General features: G+C 40.9%; 1 protein-coding gene across 3 annotated transcripts in view; it reads left to right on the forward strand.

Moving 5' to 3' along the window:
* crebbpb (CREB binding protein b) overlaps positions 1 to 22,778 on the forward strand; it is a 58,146-nt gene that overhangs the window by 3,940 nt on the left and 31,428 nt on the right. For all 3 annotated transcript variants that reach the window (XM_061711277.1, XM_061711278.1, XM_061711279.1), the window contains exon 2: positions 14,653 to 15,260. In XM_061711277.1, coding sequence (XP_061567261.1) covers positions 14,653 to 15,260 — 608 coding nt within the window. The remainder of the gene's footprint in view (positions 1 to 14,652; positions 15,261 to 22,778) is intronic.

Below are 22,778 nucleotides of genomic sequence, written 5' to 3' on the forward strand. Positions count from 1 at the left end.
CCACATTAAAAGCTACCTAAGGAAACGCCACAGTACAGTTGCCAGTAGGAAGCACTGAAAAAGCATAAACTATCGATCAATAAAATTAGTTTTGTGCAGCTACAGTGAAAGCTGACAATCATAGGTTAAGGGCTGGGTAGCAGCTTTTAAAAATTGTTAGTACCTGTACCTAGTGATGCACCGAATGTTCGGTAACTGAAATTGTTCGGCCGAAAATAGCAAAAAAACACTTTCGGTGTTCGGTGGAATAAGTGGGGAAAAAAAACGAAAAATTAATAACACCGTGTTTAGATGACGCAATCTAACAGCAAACAGCGTGGAGTGAGCGGCGTGCGGTGTTAAATGCAGCAAACATGTCAGCTTGGTCGGCTCAGTGACGCTTCGCGTCGGACAGTTCACGCCCCCGCGTCGTCCAGATATTTCTGATAATGTACACCTCGTCGGGTATTATCCCTTACATAACAGTGGTGGATGGTAGAAGCTGAAAAAAGCTTTTATAACTATAGTAGCATCATCTGCAGCTCGATGATTATGTAGTTTTATCAGTCATTTGATTAAAATTTTGCAAAGGAAAAAAATGTTGTACCGCAACTTATCAATTATAAGACCGTAGCTTATAAAATTGAGTTGCAGTGTTAATAACAAATTCTGTCAGGTTCTGCCAAACAGCTAATTTTAATAGTCAAATGAGCCCAGTTTTGATGTCCGTTAGTAAACCTGACGAGCAGAGATTCTTTAAATATTTATCATAATGGTTAGCGTTGCAACGAATAATCAACGTATTTGACAAATTAATTTAATAATTGTTTTTTGTTGGTTACATCATTTGTTTCTTGCCCTATATTTGTAACTTCTTAAAGCATATATGGCATCCATGTTTCTTTTAATGACTTGAGTCAATACAACTGCTTAAGGCTGAAATATGCTTCTGCGTCACACACACGCAGAGCACACGGCGCAGTCGTGACGCCGTCACGAACCGTTCCGAGTTCTCCGTCTCTCCATTTGGTCGCGGTGCAGTACCCCCCGCGGCCACTAGTTAGCGATCTTTTTCTGAATGGTTTATCCGACTTTTTCCGGTCACAGTAAATCAAAGAAATAAGGACAACTATTGTGCAAAAAACTAAAAAAATCACACATAAACGAAGAAAAAAGCCCTGGAAGTTCACTACTGCTTCAAACCGGAAACCGGAAATGCTTCGCTTTCAAACGAACCAATCACAGCCCTCTCGGTCTGCGTGTGGTCGGCGTCTCCTCGACGCGTAGTTACAATTTTCGGGAGGTGCACGTCACTGACGGCGCATGTGACGGCGTGTCCTCTGCGTGTACAAAAACCACACGCCGTAGACACGGCGTCGTTTTGACGCAGAAGCATAATTCAGCCTTTAGAAAAGTTTAAAAAAATGCAAATATTTTCAAGGGGTTTCAAGGGGGTTGACGCAGTGTCTTTTTCTTTTTAATGAGCTTTGTGTCCGCTGGTGGGAGTGTCTCACCTATGAGCGCACGCATGTGTCATTGTGAGCGCATTGGGGCAGTAGTCCGCGGTGAGCGATATAGAGAGCGGAGAAAATTGTAAACGTTTGGCCAAAAACATCCTTAACGTGTGTTTTCAGTGACTAATGCCCCATTCGGACGGGATTTAAATGATCTGGGGACCTGCGGTGATTTGTAATTATCACGGAGGACGTGTTTTTAATCCCGTCCCAATGCGCCATGTCTGCGATTTTTAAACTAAAAACTCCAAACTACTTACCCTATTTCAGTAAACACAGAAGTCATGAGATAATCTTAACCCGTCTGAATGCAGATGTCAGCAGGTGTTTTTAGAATGGATCCTGCTAATATCGCTGGATGATGATCCTGTGTTCAATGCACGTTGGCATTGTAAACGCAAGGCGTGTTATGTGTCACCTCGGGCCTGAAGGCCAGTTGAGGGGAGGGAAGGCGTCAGGAGACGTTCTCCGCGAAAACAAAACGTAACCCGTATGAGCGTGTACAACAAAGTATTATCCCAACATCCGAAAGATGTTTACGCCGTCAGACAGGTGTAATTTTCAAACCAACGATAGATGAACATCGGGATTAGTGTTTTTTGGCCAGGTTTTTCTTCTTGCAAAGCCCCAGTTTGTCATCTTTGTGTCCAATGTTTCAAACAACGGACCCTGCTTTGTGGTTCTTGACACACGCCTTTTTTTGGCATCCTCGTCTCCGAGGCTTAGTAACTTAGTAACTCTCCTCGTCTCCCCAGTTACTCATCCTGCTAATATAGACCCTACCTGTGGCGTCCGGTGGTGCTCTAACCCTGCATTCACACTGAAAGCGTCTTAGGCAGCCGGCTGCCATTCATTTTCTATGAAAACTCGCGTCGAGAGGCAGCGAGAGCAGCGCGTCAATTTGAAGACACAAACGTGTACACTCATTCACATGCGTACATGAGCATAGCTGTGCACTAACAACCTTATTTTATCAAGAAGTAATATATTTCATCCAGCAAACTGACATTTTTGCTGATTTGACTGCCATTTTTACATGAACTACTCATGTGAAACACGTAACTGATGGTTGATTCCAAACGATTTTATTTGCTACATTGATCCAACGCAAAATAATTAAAAACCGTGCTTATTAATCACAAAACACAGTTTAAACATCATGACAAAATCCGCTCTGTCCCGGTGTGTCAGTGATCACTGCAGACAGACTGCAGCTTCAAGCCTGATTTATGGTTCCGCGTTAAATCGACGGCGTAGCTGACGGCGTAGGGTACGCTGCGACGCGTACCGTACGGTGTGCGTCGCCGCGTACCCTACACCAGGCTCTGCGTTGGTGTGACGCGGAACCATAAATCAGCCTTGAAGGCTGATTTTATGGTTCACCGGGAGCAAGGGCTCGCTGACGGTTGATGTTGATCCGCGGACCAAACTTGTTAAGGAGCATCAAACTCACTCATATCTACATGGAAATAATGCTAAAATATAAAGGCGGCGTCCCAAAGTGTGATCTATGGTGAAATAGGAAACTGAAGATGTGCACGCTATATGTGAAGGCTATATACACTGTTCCCTTCAGTTCTGCAGCGCAGCTTGAATGCCCCGCCCACACAGTGCAGCTGCTTTCAGTGTGAACGCACCAAGCAGCGCGATGCTGACGTCAGGCGATTTTTTTACGATTTCAGTGTGAATGCAGGGTTACTCTCATCAGCCGTTTCTTCATTTTATAAAATAAATAAATAAAAACTAAAAGACTACCCTACCTAGACTACCCTGTTATTCGTGGGGCAGCTCGACACGCCACCCTGCATCAGTCACTGAAAAAGGGGGACACTAGGGGTGAAACGGTACACAAAAACCAAACGGTACGTAACTCTGTTTCGAGGTCACAGTTTGGTTCATTTTCAGTACATTAAGGGAAAAAAAACATAATAAAGGCTTTTTGTTTCATTTTTTTACTTTTTCAACTTACGGTTTATACATTTTCTTACAAAACTAAAACATTAAAAATAAAAAAATAATAAATATATAAAAAGTGTGTGTGTGTGTGTGTGTGTGTGTGTGTGTGTGTGTGTGTGTGTGTGTGTGTGTGTGTGTGTGTGTGTGTGTGTGTGTGTGTGTGTGTGTGTGTGTGTGTGTGTGTGTGTGTGTGTGTGTGTGTGTGTGTGTGTGTGTGTGTGTATATATATATATATATAAAAATGGGAATAAATATAGAATATTGCTTAAATCTATAACCAATAAATAAAATATTCTCAAATTAAACGAAATATAAAATGTTTTTTAAAACCTGTGTTCTCACCAATTGAGTGGTCGCAGACCCGCAGCTATAAAAACACCCATGGCATTAGTTATTGCTTTAGCCCAGGGGTAGGCAACCCTGGTCCTTGAGTGCCACTGTCCTGCATGTCTTAAGCCGGGCATACACTGTGCGATTATCTGCTCGTTTTGAGACGATTTTCCAGTCGTGCAACTTTTTTTTGATCGGGCCCGATTTTGACCCAATCGTTGGTCGTGCCTCGTGCAGTGTACGTGGGGTAACGACGAGAGATTAACACTTCACGACGAGTTCCGGATCACAAATCGTGAGGTCGCAAGAAAATCAAGCATGTTTGAAATCCTGGTCGCTCCTCGTGAAGGCATTGCACAGTTGAAGCAGTGCTGCCACCCGATTTACCTCATCCTTTCACAGAGAGCATGCGCAATCTCTGATGTTACCTCAAAAACTATTATTTGTAGTTTAAGTGTTGCAAATTCACATTACAAATCATGTTTTAATAGCAAAAAAAAGACTGCATTTCCACGTACGGTGCGGGTCGCCGCATACCCTGCGCCGTAGGCTCTGCGTTGGTTTAACGCAGAACCATAAATCAGCCTTCAGTGTCTGCGCTGTCTGCTGTAGGCTGTCAGGTCACCCACCTTTTCGTTTCATCTCGTTCCCACCTCCTGCGTGTAAATTCTTTTCACTTTAAAAAAAAAGAGCTATTTATGTTAAGCATAGGATAAAAGTTTGAACTCGGATTTTTGGGAAGTATTTTCAAGATCGTTATTTTAATAGCGGGACTATTTCCAGCGGCGCCTGTGTCGAGGAGCGCTTCGGACGCGTCACGTGATCGTGCTGGACCAATAACAGCGGCCCCTGATGTAAACAAACCTGACGTCATACAATGTTGGCGCAACCTCGTCTTCCCAAATATGTAGAAAAATACAATATAATGAGCCGAAAAGTGCACAAAAATGACTGAAACAGGGTTCCTCCGCGAGACACAACTTTTGCGGTATGTGTTCATTGTTATGTCTAAAAATTATGCGCAGTGCCCACCCAATCAGAAACGGTACAGATATTTTGGGATTTTTTAAATATATATATATATATATATATATATATATATATATATATATATATATATAAAAAAATAAAATCATAAAAAAATAAAGGATCCCCATAACCTTTGATTGGGTGGGCAGGACGCACGTTTGGGATGACACAGCCCACACATTCGTGTGGTGCCGTTTCAAATGCCTTATGGGGTTTGACGTGTTGACAGAAAGATGCCTGATTGCTGGTAAACAACGTCGGCACACTGCTCTCATCTACTTGTCTTTGTCCATTTTTTTTTACCTGGAAACCGAAGTGTTCCCAAACAGGGGACCCTAAAGATAACGTAAGGTCTTCAAGCTCAAGCTGACGCCTGCTAGCGGAAAAACAACTCCGGAGTCCGGTGCTGACTAGGGCTGCAACAATTCGTCGACAAAAATCGATAATTGAAATTGTCGACAATGAATTCCATTGTCGACAATAGTCGCCAGACGTGTTTTTCCAACAATGCTCATATGATTTCTTGTTATTTTTATTTTTAATAAATTTACAAAAGTCGCATCAAAACTTCTTTCATGTTGTCATTATGGAGTGTTTTGTGTAGAATTCTGAGAAAAAAAAAATAATTTATTCCTATAATAGGGCTGTAACATAAAAGAATGTGGGAAAAGTGAAGCGTTCTGAATACTTTCCGGACTGACTGTATATTGCCAATTTTTTCACCATTGCATAAATCCAATAAATGTGCTTTAGGCATGCTTTTCAATGAAAAAAAAAACTTTTACAAAATTACAGGGTAGAAATATTTTCAACATTATACCAACAAGTCACAATAACTTAAAATAAATAAATTGGCAAAATCATTTTTTTGGCCATCTTTGAGCTTACATTAGGCCTATATCTGACTGCTGAAAAATTGTAACATAGGCCTTAAAAAAAAAAAAATGCATTAAGGTGCATATTAAAAAAAAATGCAAAAGAAGTGGATAAAAGAAAAACAAGTAGTCTACCGAATTATTTATATTATTGTATCATATCTCCATTTCTCTTAGTGCTTTTATTTGTTTTATTGCTTTTAGGTTAAATACAGCTTATTATTATTATTATTATTATTATTATTATTATTATTATTATTATTATTATTATTATTACCTGGGGATGGGGACTTCTGACAGATAACCATCTAACTGTTGAGCGGTTGCGCTTGTCGTCTTTCTGGCATCTGGGTTATTTTCTCTGAGGATCTCGTCAAACATATCAGACAGTGAGGGTTCGCGCACCGCATCGGTAGTAAGGGCCCTTTTCTCTGCGCTCTCTCCCCGATCTCCTGCGCTGTGCGTCCCGTGACCGTCTCCATCACCAAGCGGCTTTCCCAAATCCAACTCGGCCTGGATCATTTCTCGTGTCCTCTGCTTTTTCCCCACATCCAAGTAATGATCTGACATCAGGGCTCCAGACTGCGACCAAATGCTCGCATTTTGCGACCAAAATTTGAGTATGTGCGACTGAATTTCATGTCCACTCGCACACGTGCGACCAGTAAATTTGCCAGTGTTTTTTTTTTTTTTTTTTTTTTTTTTTACACGTTAAACGTGGAAGGAGTGCCTCAATGAACCCCCATATTTGCAGGCCAATGAGTGTGAAAGGGAATGAGTTGGGGGATCTATTTATTTATTTATTTTTTTCGTTTAATTTCACCAGCTCAAAGCAGGTATTACGCCCGGACGACATTTAATGCGACACAACTCGCTGCCGCCGCGGCGCGCACATAAAGTTAGAAGAAAGAGGCGGCGGGTATGTTTGGTTTTAGTAACATCATGCTCAGGCCATGAGTCTGCAATGGCCCAGACGGGAGACACATGTAGCTCAGTGCTTAACTTTTATTTTTAATCCACTCTATATTCTTCTGGTTGTTCTCCGATATGTCCCCCCTCTAAAGCCTGATTTATGGTTCCGCCTTAAATCGACGCAGAGCTCTGCGTTGTTGTAACGCGGAACCATAAATCAGCCTTCACCCGGTACATACATAGGTTTCTCTAAACATCTGTCCCCGCTACAGTTTTAACTAAAAGAAAATGTGCTCCAATACAGCAGGTCTCATAATTTTATTTTGAACACTGCTTAAAATTTGCTTGACACAAATGAAAGTTAAATTTTAACACGTGGGAAAAACACCTAACCTTTTAAGTGATGTGTGTTGTCAGGTGTAATGGCATTTTTAGGTTAGACATAAGAATATTTCTTGGTAAGATCCTTAGTTATTTGAGTGAAGGCAGTGAATTTGGTCGACTGGTGTAAGTTCAGGGTTTTAGTAAAGACACAAGTAGGGAAATCTTATTGGCCAGTACCCCCAATATTTGTACATTTGTTAAGTACTGTGTTTAACAGTTACATTCATGGCTGAAAGGTTACTAAGCACTTTGTTACCAAGCACTTTTTTTATCATGTGAATGTATGTTTTTTTTATATATAATGACAGCAATGGTGCTGTCAGTTTACTTTATGTTGCGGCATCTTTAAAAATGCACAATAAAATGTAACACTGCATTTGAAACAGCACATTGTGGTAATTCATTAATCTTTTATGAAATACGTATTACTAATACACTGAAATGTAGTAGAAATGTAAACATTTGGTTAGCGTGTCGATAAACGATGTGCGCTCCTAAAATTTCTGATTGTGCCCCTAAAAATTTTCAGTTAGGGGCTACTGTGCTCCTAGTGAAAAAAGTTAGTCTGGAGCCCTGGACATGCTGACATGTTTGCTGCATTTAACACCGCACACCCCTCAAGTGCTGCTGGGTCTGTGGCTTGTGTTCAATATCAAGTTAAAAAATGAGTGAGAGAAGCTTAAAGTGGCAACGCTTTTTAATTTTTTTTAGTTTGTCTCCGCGCTGCTGAAAAGTCCATTGATAGCCGCGAGCAGCTATGAAGTGACAGAGCTCCTGGTGGATCTGGTCGTACCTTATCGCCCGTCTAGATCCCTTTTTAATTCACTCCTCAGCCACCAGGTTTAGGAACATCTGCACCTCAGAGTTGGATCATGAAACTTTTGCTCTGCCATTGCCTGTCGAATAAAATGAGCATGAAGCCGCCGTCAAGAGTCGCTCTTTCGCTGATTTCCGCTTCCTGACTCAGACGTCTGACTCCAACCCCCCGACCAATCGGTGGTGTGTAGTGTGATGACGTCAGATACAGCCCGACTCAGCCCGCTTAGAACCTCGGCAGAGTAGTTACAGAAAAAGTATCTACTTGGCATGCCTCGACCCCTAGTGGAAAGGTGCCAAACCGAGTCGAGTCGGGCTGAGTAGGTACTAGTGGAAAAGCGCTGTAAGAGTCTCAAGAAAAATATTGCACATTGCCTCAGCCTGCAATAAAACAGTGGTCAATTCATGATAATTTTTTAGCTCATAATTTTTTACACCTAATAATACAATGTCAGTGTTGTGTACATGAGACAACAATATTGAAGAATTAATGGATTTCACGCTGTGATCGGCAATATCGGAATCGGCAGATACTGCTTTCTGTGATCGGCCCCAAAATCCTGATCGGTGCATCTCTACCATTGGCAAGCTCTCATTTTCTACTCTCAGAAGCTATTTACATTTATTTTCTTCCAACCATTTGGAGTACCGATAGTGAGAAGCTAACAATATGAATGTGTCAAGTCAAGTCAAATTTATTTATAAAGCACATTTCACATTATGAGCATGGACTCAATGTGCTCAAAATACATAAACAAACAAAATTACAAACTATAGAGTGTAAATAAATATGCGTGAGTCTTGGCTGTGATTGTACTTCAGAAGTCCTGGGGGCACATAATCTGAGTATTCAGTTAATTGTTTCAATAATCAATAGCTTTATTAGTTGAAGCCCTTATAAAAGTCCAATTTGGATTTTCTAGTACAAGTACAGAAAAACAGCAGTGATCATTAAAGCATGACACCAACGTCCTTGGTCCCACTGGATTAATGGAAAGGAGCTTGAGAGGCTCTCAAATGCATGCATTCAGTGATGTATTGTAGTGTCTTGTAGACTTCCTTTCATTGTTCCTGGAAGTATGTAAAAGGAGAAATGAATAAACCCATGTGTGAAAGATAAACTTCTAAAATGGTTAATGCTTTTATTACACTTTCATTGATTTTGTATAGACTGTGCATTTTGGATTGTCAGCGGTTCATAGATTAACACTGTATTGTTAATTCAAAATTGTTTGCCTGTTGCGCATAAATTAAGAAAAGAATTGAAATATGTTTTCTTTAAGATTCCAATTAGTATCCTAATTATTAGGATCCAGAATGTGACAATTTAATCACATTTTGTGACCCTTTTTTTCCTGATAATGATCATTGTCATTTTAATTGCCAGGGGTCAAACTAGGGGTGTAGTACTCAAATAGTTTGAGAATGACTGTGTTAAAATGAAGGAAAAGATTTGTCTTTATTATTTTCTCAACTTATTTCCATTATTGCGGAAAGAGTTGATTGCAAAGATGTCATTTTTCAAACTGCACTCTGCTATATGCAGAGCACTTCCTCACAGTACAGATGATCAGACTTTGACATTCATGTTAATATGTGACAGGTTTTTATGGTGCTTGGGACTTATGTGTTTAATGTCCTTATGTATTTATTCTCGTGACTGCAGGCCAGTGCCAGTCTTCATTTGAGTTTTTTGAGTTGGTGCATCAGCAGCACAGGCAAGATGTGGCTGCTCGCCACCTTTACTGATCACCAGTCAAACTTTTCCTTTCAAATGAGTATTAAAACCACTTGGAACATGGTTGTGTGTAAGAACCAACCCCTGGGATTTAGTAACGTTGTTTAAACACTTTCAAATTAGGTAAATTCAATTTTCTTGTGCCCACACATTGTATTCCTCTTGGCTACTGCTCTTTGGTTGTGGTTTTCATAAACATTATGAAGTAAATTAGTGTAGCCCCAACTTTATATGTTTTAGATCCCAATAATATTGTGCATCTTAAAGTCATCAGACGTTCTATAAAACGCCATATAAAATGTTTTATAAATGTCCTGCCAATCATATGTGCAGAAAACGCTCAATTACAGTTCATTTTATACAAAATAAAAAATACAGAATTCATACTAGCTCACAATGCAGCATATTTACATATAGGTTTCTACTTTGAGACCTGAAATTATTTAATGGTTTGTTAGTTGGTGAAACACATTTAAAACCATTAACCTTCACTTAAAAACTGTGCACAATGATAGAAATATGCCTCTGTGTCTTAGAATTAGCAGGAGGTATGTATCAAGCTGAGCTGTTTTTATTCTGAAATTAGAGTTTTAATTTCCAAAAAGGCTTTCAAAATATTGAAAATACCAACTATACAAAAAAAAAATGCATTGAAAGCACAGGAAAAGATTTCTAAACTGTTTATACCAGAAAATGCCATAGTGATAATTGGAGCGTGATTCGTTAAGTGTGCTGTAAAAATTTAACTCCCTTAAAAGTGTAGCATTTTCCAGATACAGATGAAGGACATATTCTGATATACTGTGTGTGTTTTACAGCAGAGGTTTCTCTTAGGCTATTTTTTCATTAGTAGATTTTAGTTTTTAAAGAAAAATGAGCTGCAGCGATATAAGCATTTCAACGCCATGTCAGAAAAAAATCTCTGTTCGTGTTGCACCACGGCAAAAGTGTATCACAGGGCTATTCAAGCTCACTGCGTGTGTGTGCACAGTGGAAATTATCTTTGTAGCCAATTGGTCTTATTATGGCTTTCCTCATGGACATGTAGGCAGTTGCAGAATTATTGAACGCAGACCTTGGCTGTATATCAGCTGATGCCAAGGACAACAGTCATAAGCACTTGCTGCTTTTTGAAAAAGTGCTGCTGCTAAGGCACGACCATGTGTCATCTTTCCGTGATGGTTATATGACATAGGCGTGGTGAATTAATGAGAGATACATAGTACTCATCCACATTGGACCACAACAGTTCTTTTGTCCCAAAATGAAATGGGAGTCTGTAGCAGACAAAAATCTTAACCTTTTCAAGCAAATAGTAGTCTTGTTGCCATCTTTAACTTCACCTCTGGTTGCTGTTAGTTTCAAAATGTCGACACAGGCCAAGACCCAGTTCATCCTGTTGTAACAGTTAAATATTGGGAAATATTGGGGTGATGGAGGACTCACCTGGTTGAGTGGTGCCCCATGTACGACAGCTTGAAGTCCTCATGAAACCAACATGGGTTTGAATCTTGATCTATGGCCCTTGCTGAGTCTCTTTCTTCCTTCGCTCTGAACTTTCTGTCTGAGCTGCTACTTTTAAAGGCTACCAATGTTATAAAATGCCAAAGAAAAGTATTGAACTAAATGCAGAATAGTAACATAATCAATAAATATGATGGAACAGTGGCATTGGGGTTGCACAGCCATAAGATTTGCCTTACTGACTGCGTACTCCATACCCATGTGGGAACATTGTGTATATGATAAATGGGGGTGAGCGATATGATGATATTAGATTGTGAAAACGTAAAGACGATCTTGCAGAGATCGTGGGATCATCTAGGGCACATTCCATAAATTGCAGTTCCATACTGATGCACTGACTCACCCGACCGACCAATCATAGCAAATTCAAAAAAATTCCATCTCAATTACCGTATTTTCACGACCATACGGCGCGCCGCGTGGAAAGGCGCAGTCTCAGTTATGTTTGCCATTTAACAAACACACACACGGCACACCGAACGAAAAGGCGCCGTCTACACACAAATGGTGCGCCGCCTTACAACAACACACACACACACTAGCATACAAGTGTGCATATTTAAAAATAGAGCGGGAGTTTGTAATAAAGACTTAAATAAAGCACATTCAAAGTACTAACATTTTTTAAATCACCAATGAATAATAAAAAATTAAAAGGCGTCATTAATCAAACCCATCAAAGTCCTCATCCTCCGTTTCTGAATTAAACAGCTGCGCTAAATCAAATACAAAATAAAATCAAAAACAGTTGTCAGGACTCAGCCCGTCGGGCTTCATCCGCAGCCCGACGGGCTGAGTCCAGGAGAACTGCTCAGCGCATCGGCACGAGCCGGGCGCGCAGCTCTCCGGCCCGATCAGCGCGATCGGGCTGCGGATCAAGCCCGACGGGCTGAGTCCTGACAACTGTTTCACTTTCTTCGCTGTCAGAGTCACTTTCCGTGCCGTGCAGCCCCTCGGAAATGATGCCGGCTTTTGGGAAAGCTCAAACAACAGTCCCAGCAGACGCGTTAGCCCACGCATCTACAATCCATCCGCAAACTGTGGCAAAACTTGCCCGGCGCTGCCTTTCACTCTTTGTGAAACTGTGGTCTCCATAGGTCCATCTATCTATCCCATGCCGCTCGCACGCAGTTTCTGTCCATTAGTGGCAGCCAAACACAACAGTAAACTACGGAGCCCGCCGCCAGGCAGGCCGACCTCCCCGCCCCCGCAGGGACGCGACGGCTGCCCCTCGGGCGGCGGTTCTTCTGGAACGCACAGTGTTTCTCAAAGCGCTCCTGCGAGGGAGCTACGGTGAGAGCCCCCGACAACACATTCAGCGCACTGCGTCATTGGGTGCGCGGCACATTTAGAAAAAAAAATAAGACGTTTATATGCGCCTAATGGTCGCGAAAATACGGTATATGGAATTGGTTTGGATTTCCTCAAGCAAATGTAATTTGCAAAGTTTGTATGGAAACCGTTCGCACGTCGGTGGTAACAAGACAAATCTGTTTAATCCCCTGAAGAAGAAGCACCCCCAGCAGTATGCTGAGACCCAAACAGCGAGCAGGCCGAGGCAGCAGCTAGTGTGAGCCAAAAACAGATAACATTAATACAGGCATTTGACAGGTCAAGCAAGCGATGGAATGAGGTAACGGAAGCTGTTACCTTTATATCTCGTAAAGGATATGGTACTGTTCAAAAGGTCCAAAATGAGGTCTTCAAACGCCTGCTTAGAGTAGCTGACCCGCACTAGGAGCTGCCCAGCCGTAAATACTTTTCCAAAAAAAAGATGTACCGATAAAAATTCAACAGAAGGTTTAAATTTAATTCAGCTGTCAGAGTGCAATTACATCTTTCACTTTAATGAGCTCGAAGGAAAGATTTTCTACACAAACCAGCTTTCTAGAGAGTTGTAATACTGAACAGAAAGTAAATAATAAGAATGAAAAAACTGGCCCCGTTTCTGCATTGAGGACAATGGTACAGTGCTATCCTAGTTTTTAATAACATGTCGGACGGCTCAAAATTCAATTTTAGTAGTGTTTTTAAATTTTTATCTCCCTCCGCAGTATTGTCTGTTTTGATTTTTACAATTTAAGATCGTGAATTGAATCAAAGTTGTGATTTTTATATTTAAAAAATCGTGATGATATTTTTGCCTTATCGCCCCCCTAATGATAAATAAATGGCCCAACAACTTAATAGATCTAATAATAGGTAGCAGATTTTTCTTAAATGTTGTTTGTAGACCAGTGCTCTTTATTCAAAGTTTAAAGTTGGTGGGGGAACAAAAAATCTCGTCTAGATTTCTAGTCCACTTTTATATTTCAAGAAGGGATGCACATATTACATTATTGGAAAAGACAAACAATTTATAGGTTGATTTTGTTAATTGCAATAAATTCATCTCTAATTTTAAGATATGTTAAAGGAGCATGAGGCTCCTTTTAAGAAATGAGACTCTCTAGCGCCACCCTTCACCACGACGGCCGTCGGGGGTACTGCAGCCAACAGTGAAGCTGGCACGGGAGAACGGGGAGAACGCGCATGCAGCGTCATGTGACGTCACATCCGCAGCCCAGCGCGGGAAATTTGGGCCCGAATTGCAGCACATTTTGCAGCACACAGCCTGTTCAAGGCAACGGAGAGATACACTAGAGGGCTCATTCGTTTTGGTTTGGAACGCTTCATCTGACATTATTACTAGAAAACTTAAAACGTATACGAATTTCTTTCATAAATCCTGCCTCAATCCGGCCTCAAGCTCCTTTAAAGAGAAAAATGTTCAAAGATCTGTCAGGTTGATTATTTATTTGTTTATTTTTCTTTGTTTTTTCCTAGTTTTTTCCTAGTTGTATTTTATTTCCATAGACCCTTTTGTCCAATAACATGGAGTTCTTCATTTTTAGATGTCTAGTGAAGCTAATTGGAGTCAGTAGTATATCTGGAGTCCATGTAATGAAATGAGTTTGGAGGTGTGGTTTAGAATTACTTTGATGCAATGTTTTAAATGTTTTTGTAATGGTGGAGTCACTTAGGCTACGGATGGCACATCCATGAATTTATAAATCCGGAGGGGGAGGAGGGGAGGCGATCTCAATGCTACGAAGCAGTTGTTTCCAATTCAGAATATAAAATGCTGAGACCAGTTGAATTTAAAGTGTCTATAGCTCATGTCTGAAGTGGTTTGTACAAGTGCTGATAAAAAGTTGAGGTCAATACCACAGCAAAACCCAACAGTAAAAAGACTTCTGACTTCCCACTTCTGCGGTACAGTGAATGAGCAGAGATAAGGATGGGGATGCAGGGTAATTCTACTCTAGAGCTGGGTCTGTTATGTACCATTTTCCAGAAACCCCCCCCACTAAATTATAACTTTTTTCAAATCTAGACAGAATGAAACAAGCTTTCAAAGTTTTTAACGTTGTCCATTCAGACTCGGCGCTCTCAGCGATTAACCTAATTATCATATCATTTGTTTGTTACCTCTAATATCTTGGCACTGCAGCTTCAAAGCTGGCTCTGTTTATTAGCTGTGGAGTAGGTTGAGCGTGTCAAGTGTGATGCTATATCATGCTTAACTTTTTTTTCTTTCTCTCATTTTAGATCTTGTGTCTCTTTTTGACCTGGAAAATGACCTGCCGGATGAGCTCATCCCCAATGGTGACATGGGAATGGGAATATCCTCCAATGGTGGCCCAGGTGGAGGGGGTCCTGGTCTCAACTCAGTTGTCCCTGATGCTGCTGCCAAACACAAGCAATTGTCTGAGCTCCTGCGAACTGGAAACTCTTCTATTGTTGGAGGTGCTTTTAACTCTGCTGGATCCCAACAGGGAGGCATGGTGGGTGCTGTGTTGGGTAAAGGTCCACTAGGGCAGGGCTCTCCCAATCATCAGTCTCCCCAGGGCCAGAAAGGACCTCCTGCTGGCAATGGAAGCACAAGCATGGGCTTTAACCAGGCCTTATTGAACAGTGGGCAGGGTCATGGTGTCATGGGCCAGACAGGACAGGTCATGAATGGGGCTATGGGACCGGTAGGCCGGGGGAGACCTGGTCCTGGAATGCAGTTCCAGAGCCAAGGCATGCAGGGGACACAAGTAGGAGGTGGACCTGGTGTTGGAGGCAGCGTGCTGGCAGAGACTCTCACCCAAGGAGGACCTCAGATGGGTGTACACAACACGCTGAATGTTCAGCAAGCTGGAAACATGAATAAGGTAAGGCTAAGATTAAGCTACACTGTTGTTTTTTTTCAGTATTAGTACTAAACAGTATTAGTATTAAACAACCAAATGGGTAAGTTTTCATATTTCTGTTTTTTATATGTTGAAATTGCAGAAATTCCATCAATAAGGTATGACATTAACAAATACTTTAAGACAAAAAAATGATCATAATGAAATAATACTTTATGCTTTCCAGAAGCTAACAGAAAAGATAAAAAATAAAGATGTTCATGGAGATGACCATTTAAAAAATAAATAAATCACCCATGTGAATGGGTTATAAAACGCACTGCCATCAGAATGTATTTGAGAATTCTGATATCTCACTCCTTTGTGCCACCCAGAATAAGCTACCACTTAGTCGTTACCTAAGAAAATGATCACGTTTAACTCATTTTATTTTTCTTACAGAGAGTAAAATTAGCAGGAATTTTAACATAATCTCTTTAGTGTCTCCATGTAAATACTGTAAACATTAAAAAAAAAAAAAAGCAAGGTTAATGGTACCAAAAAATGCACCCCCCCTAGAGTTGTCATGGGTGTGAAAATCAAACGATTGAGACTGAGATGTTTTTTGAACTAGGCTGTAAATATGTTTATTTTTGCTCTAAAGTCAGAGATTTTAACATGGGAGTCAATGGAGATTGACTCGCTTTTGCAGCCTTAGTTAACTTGGTTATACATGAGCGTCAATGCAGAAGTAAGATCGTTGGGGCTCGGTCCCACACCACTTTGATGTTAACTTTCAATTGCTAGGGTAGCTTTTTGGTCCGGTTCTAGAAGCAAATTAATTGGACCACAATGAATTGCCAACTTCAGCATGGTACAGTTCAGTGCATTGCTTCAAGACTTAATCTTGTCAGTTGCAACAAATGTAACCAACACATATATGAAAGCATGACTTTGACATTGAATGTGCTGCCATGCATATGATTCCTGTCCAAAATGGACCGGAATGGAATTGGTAATAATTCAGGTTGACCTGCCGGTTACTGGTCAGGCCGCACACACAGAAATCATAGATTGTGGTCTGTGGGTGACCAGTATGTGCATCTATACTCTGAACAGTTTCAACAAAATATTCAGTGTCTTGCGCAGTGCATTCAAAACCCAGCAATTCAGGCCGCTCCGGACTGTGCCTTTTGATTCAAATGGCATGGGTGATAGCGCTCCGGCGTCACGCCGGATTTCCGGCATACCGAGGTGTTTGCGAGAAAAAAATAAATAAAATCAGGTTTGCCGTTTATTTTTCTTATGATATGAATTTTTCATATACCGTAATACCGGTGAGTAGCGTACACAACGTTGGGAACGCCGCGCGGCGCGGCGGAACGTAGCGCCGCTGGACACTGTTTGTGAGGGGACTGTTTAGCGAGTGAGCAGTGAGCAGAGCCGGCAGGGAAAAGTCAACAGTGCCGCGTGTCCGCGTGTAACCTAAATCTACCATGGCCTCAGCATTAGGGCTCGGCCAAGTGAGGCTTTATAAATATATGGGCTTCATAAATGTATTAAATAGATGAGCGCGGAGTAGGCGAGGAGCTGCGCGCGGCGAGGAGTACGAGCCGGGCGCTGTGAAGCCTGATTTATAGTTCCGCGTTAAATCGGCGCGGAGCTTTCGCCGTAGGGTACGCCGTAGTTCGTGTAACCCACGGCGTATGGCCTGCGTTGGTGTAACGCGGGACCATAAATCAGCCTTAAACCACACCTGCAGCCCATCAGCTCATCAGGAGGTTAAAACAGTGGGGCTGCGAGTTGTTCATTGCTGGTTCGTTTTGTTAACTCTGAGAGCTTTATTGGTTTGTTTGTTAACTTGCTGGTGTTTTTTTTTCTCCCTGGGATTTTTGAGTTATTTATGAAGAAGTTCTGAGTTCCGTGTGAGCAGTATTCGAGTTGAGGGGGGATGAGGGGTGATGTGATGGCACCCCCCCCCTGATATAAAAACGGTCAAAATCACCCCCCCTGAAATAAAAACGGTCCAAATTATCCCCCCCGAAATAAAAACGGTCCAAATCACCCCCCCCCTGAAATAAAAACGGTCCAAATCATCCCACCCTGAAATAAAAACGGTCCAAATCAACCCCCCCAGAAATAAAAACGGTCCAAATCATCCCCCCCCCCTGAAATAAAAACGGTCCAAATCACCCCCCCCCCCCCCCGAAATAAAAACGGTCCAAATCATCCCCCCCTGAAATAAAAACGGTCCAAATCATCCCCCCTGTAAAACTGCCATCCCCCCTTTCCATCCTTATGTCATTTCATCAATGAATGTGGTTTTACTGCTATTTCAACATTTAGAGTCATCACCAGAAAAATAACACAAGAGAAATAACTTGTTTGACCATTTTCACCTGTTTCAAGTAAATTTTCACTTGAAATAAGTAGGAAAATCTGCCAGTGGGACAAGATTTATCTTCTTATTACAAGCAAAAAAATCTTGTTCCACTGGCAGATTTTTCTACTTATTTCAAGTGAAAATCTACTTGAAACAGACTGATTTATTGCTTGTGTAGTTGAAAAATACATGAGAAGAGGACCTTGAAAAAAAATAATCACATATTAAATCGCAATCGTAATATTGAGGAAAAAAATCGCAATTAGATTATTTTCAAAAATCGTTCAGCCCTACATTAGAATCATAAGTGCTGCCACCTCATTGTAAACGGCCTCATTTTGTGAGGCCATGCAAACCTGTATTTATACTAGTGTGGACATTAATGTTTTTCTACAATATTTCTTCCTCATGACAGTAAAATAGGCCATTCTAAGCCAATTTACTGCAGCAATTCCTTTCCAAATCATTAGAAAATGTGGTTAACACCCAGTTGTGCATGAAAAAAAAAAAAACGTGATATACCGTGAAACCGATTATAATTTTGAAAAATACCGTGATATAAATTTTTGGTCATACCACCCAGCACTACGTTCGCGTAGATCCGAGAGACTCTTTCACTCAAAACCACACCAGTAGCCATACTTAAACCAATCGGTAATAGTGTAGGGGGTGGTCTTGGGTTTTGGCCAATCAGATTGATTCTAGCCTCGCGTCACCAGGCTCCAGGCTGTTAACCGAAATCACCAAAATAAATGTGTTCACCAACATAAAACGTATAAAATAGACATTAACTTTGTAATACAATAAAAGCAAACGGTCAACTTAATGGCTCTTGGACTTCCTGTAAATTATATTCCTTAAATGAAAGGGTTTCACCGTATTTTATTAGGTTGGTGCTTTTATTTCGACGGACTCTCTCTCGCCCTGGATCTGTTTCCTACCAAAACAGCGAGTCAACGGCCTCAGACCATTCAGCAGTCACTTCACATGCGGTTGTGTTTGTGTGTGTTTGGCAGCGTGGAGGCATATCTACAAAAATATGGAAAATCTACAAAAGTCATCAGAATATTCAATTTAATGAACTATTTATCAAAATGTTGTCCCAGGGAAACACACCCCTGGCCTATGTTGTTCAATTTACTCATTCTGTTTTCTATGGGCTGCATGTGGTGAGCTTGAACAACAGGACCATGGGTCAATTTTAGGGCTGCACGATTCTGGACAAAATGAGAATCACGATTTTTTTGCTTAGAATTGAGATCACGATTCTCTCACGATTTTTTTCCAATATAAAATTTATTGCACTTATTACTTATATATAATTCATTCATTATCTTACCCGCTTTATCCCTTGCGGGGTCACGGGGGTCTGCTGGAGCCTATCCCAGCTTATTTTAGGTGAGAGGCAGGGGTTACACCCTGGACAGGTCACCAGTCCATCGCAGGGCCACATATAGACACACAAACCATGCTCACAATCACACTCACGCTCACACCTACGGGCAATTTAGAATCACCGATTAACCTAAATATGCATGTTTTTGGACTGTGGGAGGAAGCCGGAGTACCCGGAGAAAACCCACGCAAGCACGGGGAGAACATGCAAACTCCACACAGAAAGGCCCCTGCCGGGCCTGGGAGTCGAACCGGGGACCTTCTTGCTGTGAGGCACCAGTGCTAACCACTAAGCCACCGTGCTGCCTCCCCACCGTGCTGCCTCCCCACCGTGCTGCCTCCACTTATATATAATATAATATATAATAACAATAAACATCTCTTGTCTTCTTTACACAAACCTTTGAATAATTTAAACAATAATAACAATTTTGAACAATATTTGTTCCTCCCTGAGTTGAACACCCTTTCAGAAAGGGGACTTGTAACAGATCCTGTAGTTCTGAGGCAACAAATTATTCCTCTGGCTGCTTTTTGCTGTAACAGCTGACATTGAACATAAAAACAATAAACATCTCTCTTGTCTTTAAACAATTTTAACAATATTTATGTGCAATATGTGTCAGGTGATGAGAAAGGTAGATGTTTCTCCAAATGTAATCCACAATCATTAACAAAATATAACAAACATGACAACATGATAGTTGACCATGACAGGACTACAACAACCTAGAACATAGGCCTAGTCCTTTTTTTATGCAGCCATCTTTAAAAAAAAAAAAAAAAAAAAAAAAAAAAAATTTAATCGTCATTTGGAAATGAGATCGCATTCAAGCATGAATCGAGATCGCGATTTTTTTAACGATTAATCGTGCAGCCCTAGTCAATTTACACCAGACTTCGACTTTAAGAGGACAAAAAATGACAATTGTGTTGATCGGGGCATATATCTTGGCTTAGGGGCTCGCTTACCTCCCAGGGAAAAAAAGTTCAGGCTGAGGATTTTTTTTACTATCACCCCTGAAATGGTGTATGTCGCCAAAAAGCGACACAGGTTTGAAGAGAGGCTGGTAGATTTGCCTTAACAGTGATCTAAATAACAATATGGAGATGGAACAGCAAGCACTGATGACTTTGTTGTCCCTGATATTCAATTCAAAATACTTATTAATCCCCAAATGGGATTAATAAAGAGGAAGGGGAAATTAAATTAGTTAATATCACCTGTTATGTATCCAAAGTCTGTGTTTAACAACACTAACTATCTAAATGCGACAACTCAGAACTCAGCGTGAACAGACCCAAAAACAGTTTCTTCCCCAAAGCCATCACCTTCCTAAACACGCATCTGACCACCATTACACGGAAATCTTCTGGACATTAAATCCTTTTTTTTCTAATTATCTTGCACTTTATATTTATTTTTTTACTCATATTGGGACCAGCACCTGCGATGAAGCACCTGTAATTTGATTTTTATGAAATATGAACGATAACAAATAAAGAATCTTGAATCTTGAAAGCCATTTTCAGCTTTTATTTGATTTACTTTACTTTATTTGTATTGCCCCAATCCTCAACAAAGGTAATCCAATGTATTGTAATTCAGTTGATTCAATCCCTTTTGAATTGAGCCCAAATTTATTTGTATCATCTCATCTTTACTTTTAAAAATCTAAACAAAAAAAACACCAGAAAAAACATGCAAGATTAGGACCACAACAGTTTCATCAAATTTTCACTTGGGTGCACTCCCTTGTGAACTAGTGCGAGGCAACAAAAGAAAGGACAATGGCCTAACGAGAAGAAATATACTCTAGCACTACCTGGCTGTACAATATGCAAAAGTTATTTCCAGCAGAGTTTTCAGTGTTCATTCAAGCATGGCCGGTGAGTATTAATGGCTGTGTGATATGCAACTGAAATGATATAGTTTGGATGGAAATCTTTTCTGACTTGTAGCTTAAATGCTCCTGTGAATTTGGGTGGAGTTTTGTTTTGAAACAGCATTTTGGGAGGAATACAACCAATGTAGACATAACCCAGTACAATTGTGATGTTGAAAAGTCATGTAGTCTGAACAGCACAGCAGTCTACCACAACTTAAGTCTGGTGGTGTGAAAGTGGGTTTCTGAAAATGGACTACCAAGACCAGCATGTTGACATTATAAGATGGCTCAGGAAACTGTTTGTGATTGAATAGTAGGTTACATAGACGTAAATGTTGCTGCTTTGATTTCTCATGCAATATGTATACTTTCATAGACTTTGAAGTGCTCAATGTGAGGAAAAGGTTTCTGTCCTTTCTCTGAGAGATACCGGGTTTTGTGGTTTCACAGGAAGCCAAGATTAAGCCAACAGGCTAGTTGACGCCAGTATCATTGTAACTAATGTCACCACATGAAACAAGCTCTTTTCTCTTCGACAAAGTTGTATGTGAGTTATTGCCTGAATACATTTCGATAAATTAAGGTTTAAAAACCTACTTCTCTATACATACCTGCTTTATACTGTAGATGAGATATTGCATATTTTGGTACAGAAATGCGTAGTTTATATCGGATTAAGACAGTTTCTCATTGTTTGAAAGAAAATCAAATGTTGATCTACAGTTTATTTTACCTTTGTACTTGGCTTCTATTTTGTAAGGTTGTATATGGCAGAGATATGTTGCTTTTGTTATAATCTTGTATTTGCTTTATTCATTACCAACTCTGTCCTCAAAAACTGAAATTTTTGATTGTAGTTTGACTTAGGCCCTGTTTACACGGGGCAAAAACGGAGGCGTTTTCATGCGTTTTGGCCGTTCGTTTACACGAAAACGGAGGTCAAAGCCCCCAAAAATTATCATTTCTGAAAACTCCGGCCAAAGTGGAGATTTTCAAAAACTCTGTTTTCACGTTTGCGTCTAAACGGAGAAAACGGAGGAAAACAGAGATTTACGCCACATTATGTGACAGAAACGTCCCCAGCAGCGTCATGAGTGCGACCTGTGTTTACAATTTGTTTGGCCACCGTCAATATTTTCTTTTATTTGACCTGTTTTAAATTCTCTCAGACTCTCGTTCCATCTTGGAAGTAAAGCCTGAATTATGGTCCCGCGTTAAATCGACGCAGAGCCTACGGCGTAGAGTACGCGGCGATGTGCGCCGTACGGTGTACGTGGCCTTATTTCCCATTATTTTAAGTTAAAATAGCAGCCAACCCTGATGATATGAACGGTACAATGGATTATATGAACAAATCCACTTTATATGTGCACTTGAGGAACTAAATGGGATGGTATTTGACTGTAGTCTTAAAAATAAATTCCTACATAGTTTGAATGTTGCACAGCTATCAGTTCAGATATGAATCAAAACCAATTTTAACATTTCTAAAACGAAATATTTTATGTGACTATTTTCTCTTTGGTCCTGTAAATACTGGCGGGACTCTGTTGTAAACACATCTGATGAATTTACACAAAACGTTAACATGCCAAGTAGAGGGGAAACACTGGAGGCTTTCATTTGCAGTAACGCTGTTCTTTACCCATCAGCACTCCTCTGTGATGAGCGGACATCATCAAGTTGGAGAACCCGTGTGTGAGAGGAGCTTGAATGTGTGAATGAGAGGCAAGCAGCAGGCAGGCATCTGAGTTTCTGTGCAGGGGAGGGGGAGGGGCAGGCAGCAGTGCAGTACTCATTTGTTGTGCAAGCTGGCCTTTCTGCGTGTGTCACGTACTGTTTTCTCTATGCTGGGCAGGGCCGGGGCTCGCTCTCTCTGCGAAGCCGAACATG

This window comes from Cololabis saira, chromosome 21 (assembly GCF_033807715.1).
Source record: "Cololabis saira isolate AMF1-May2022 chromosome 21, fColSai1.1, whole genome shotgun sequence".
Classification (NCBI taxonomy): Eukaryota; Metazoa; Chordata; class Actinopteri; order Beloniformes; family Belonidae; genus Cololabis; species Cololabis saira.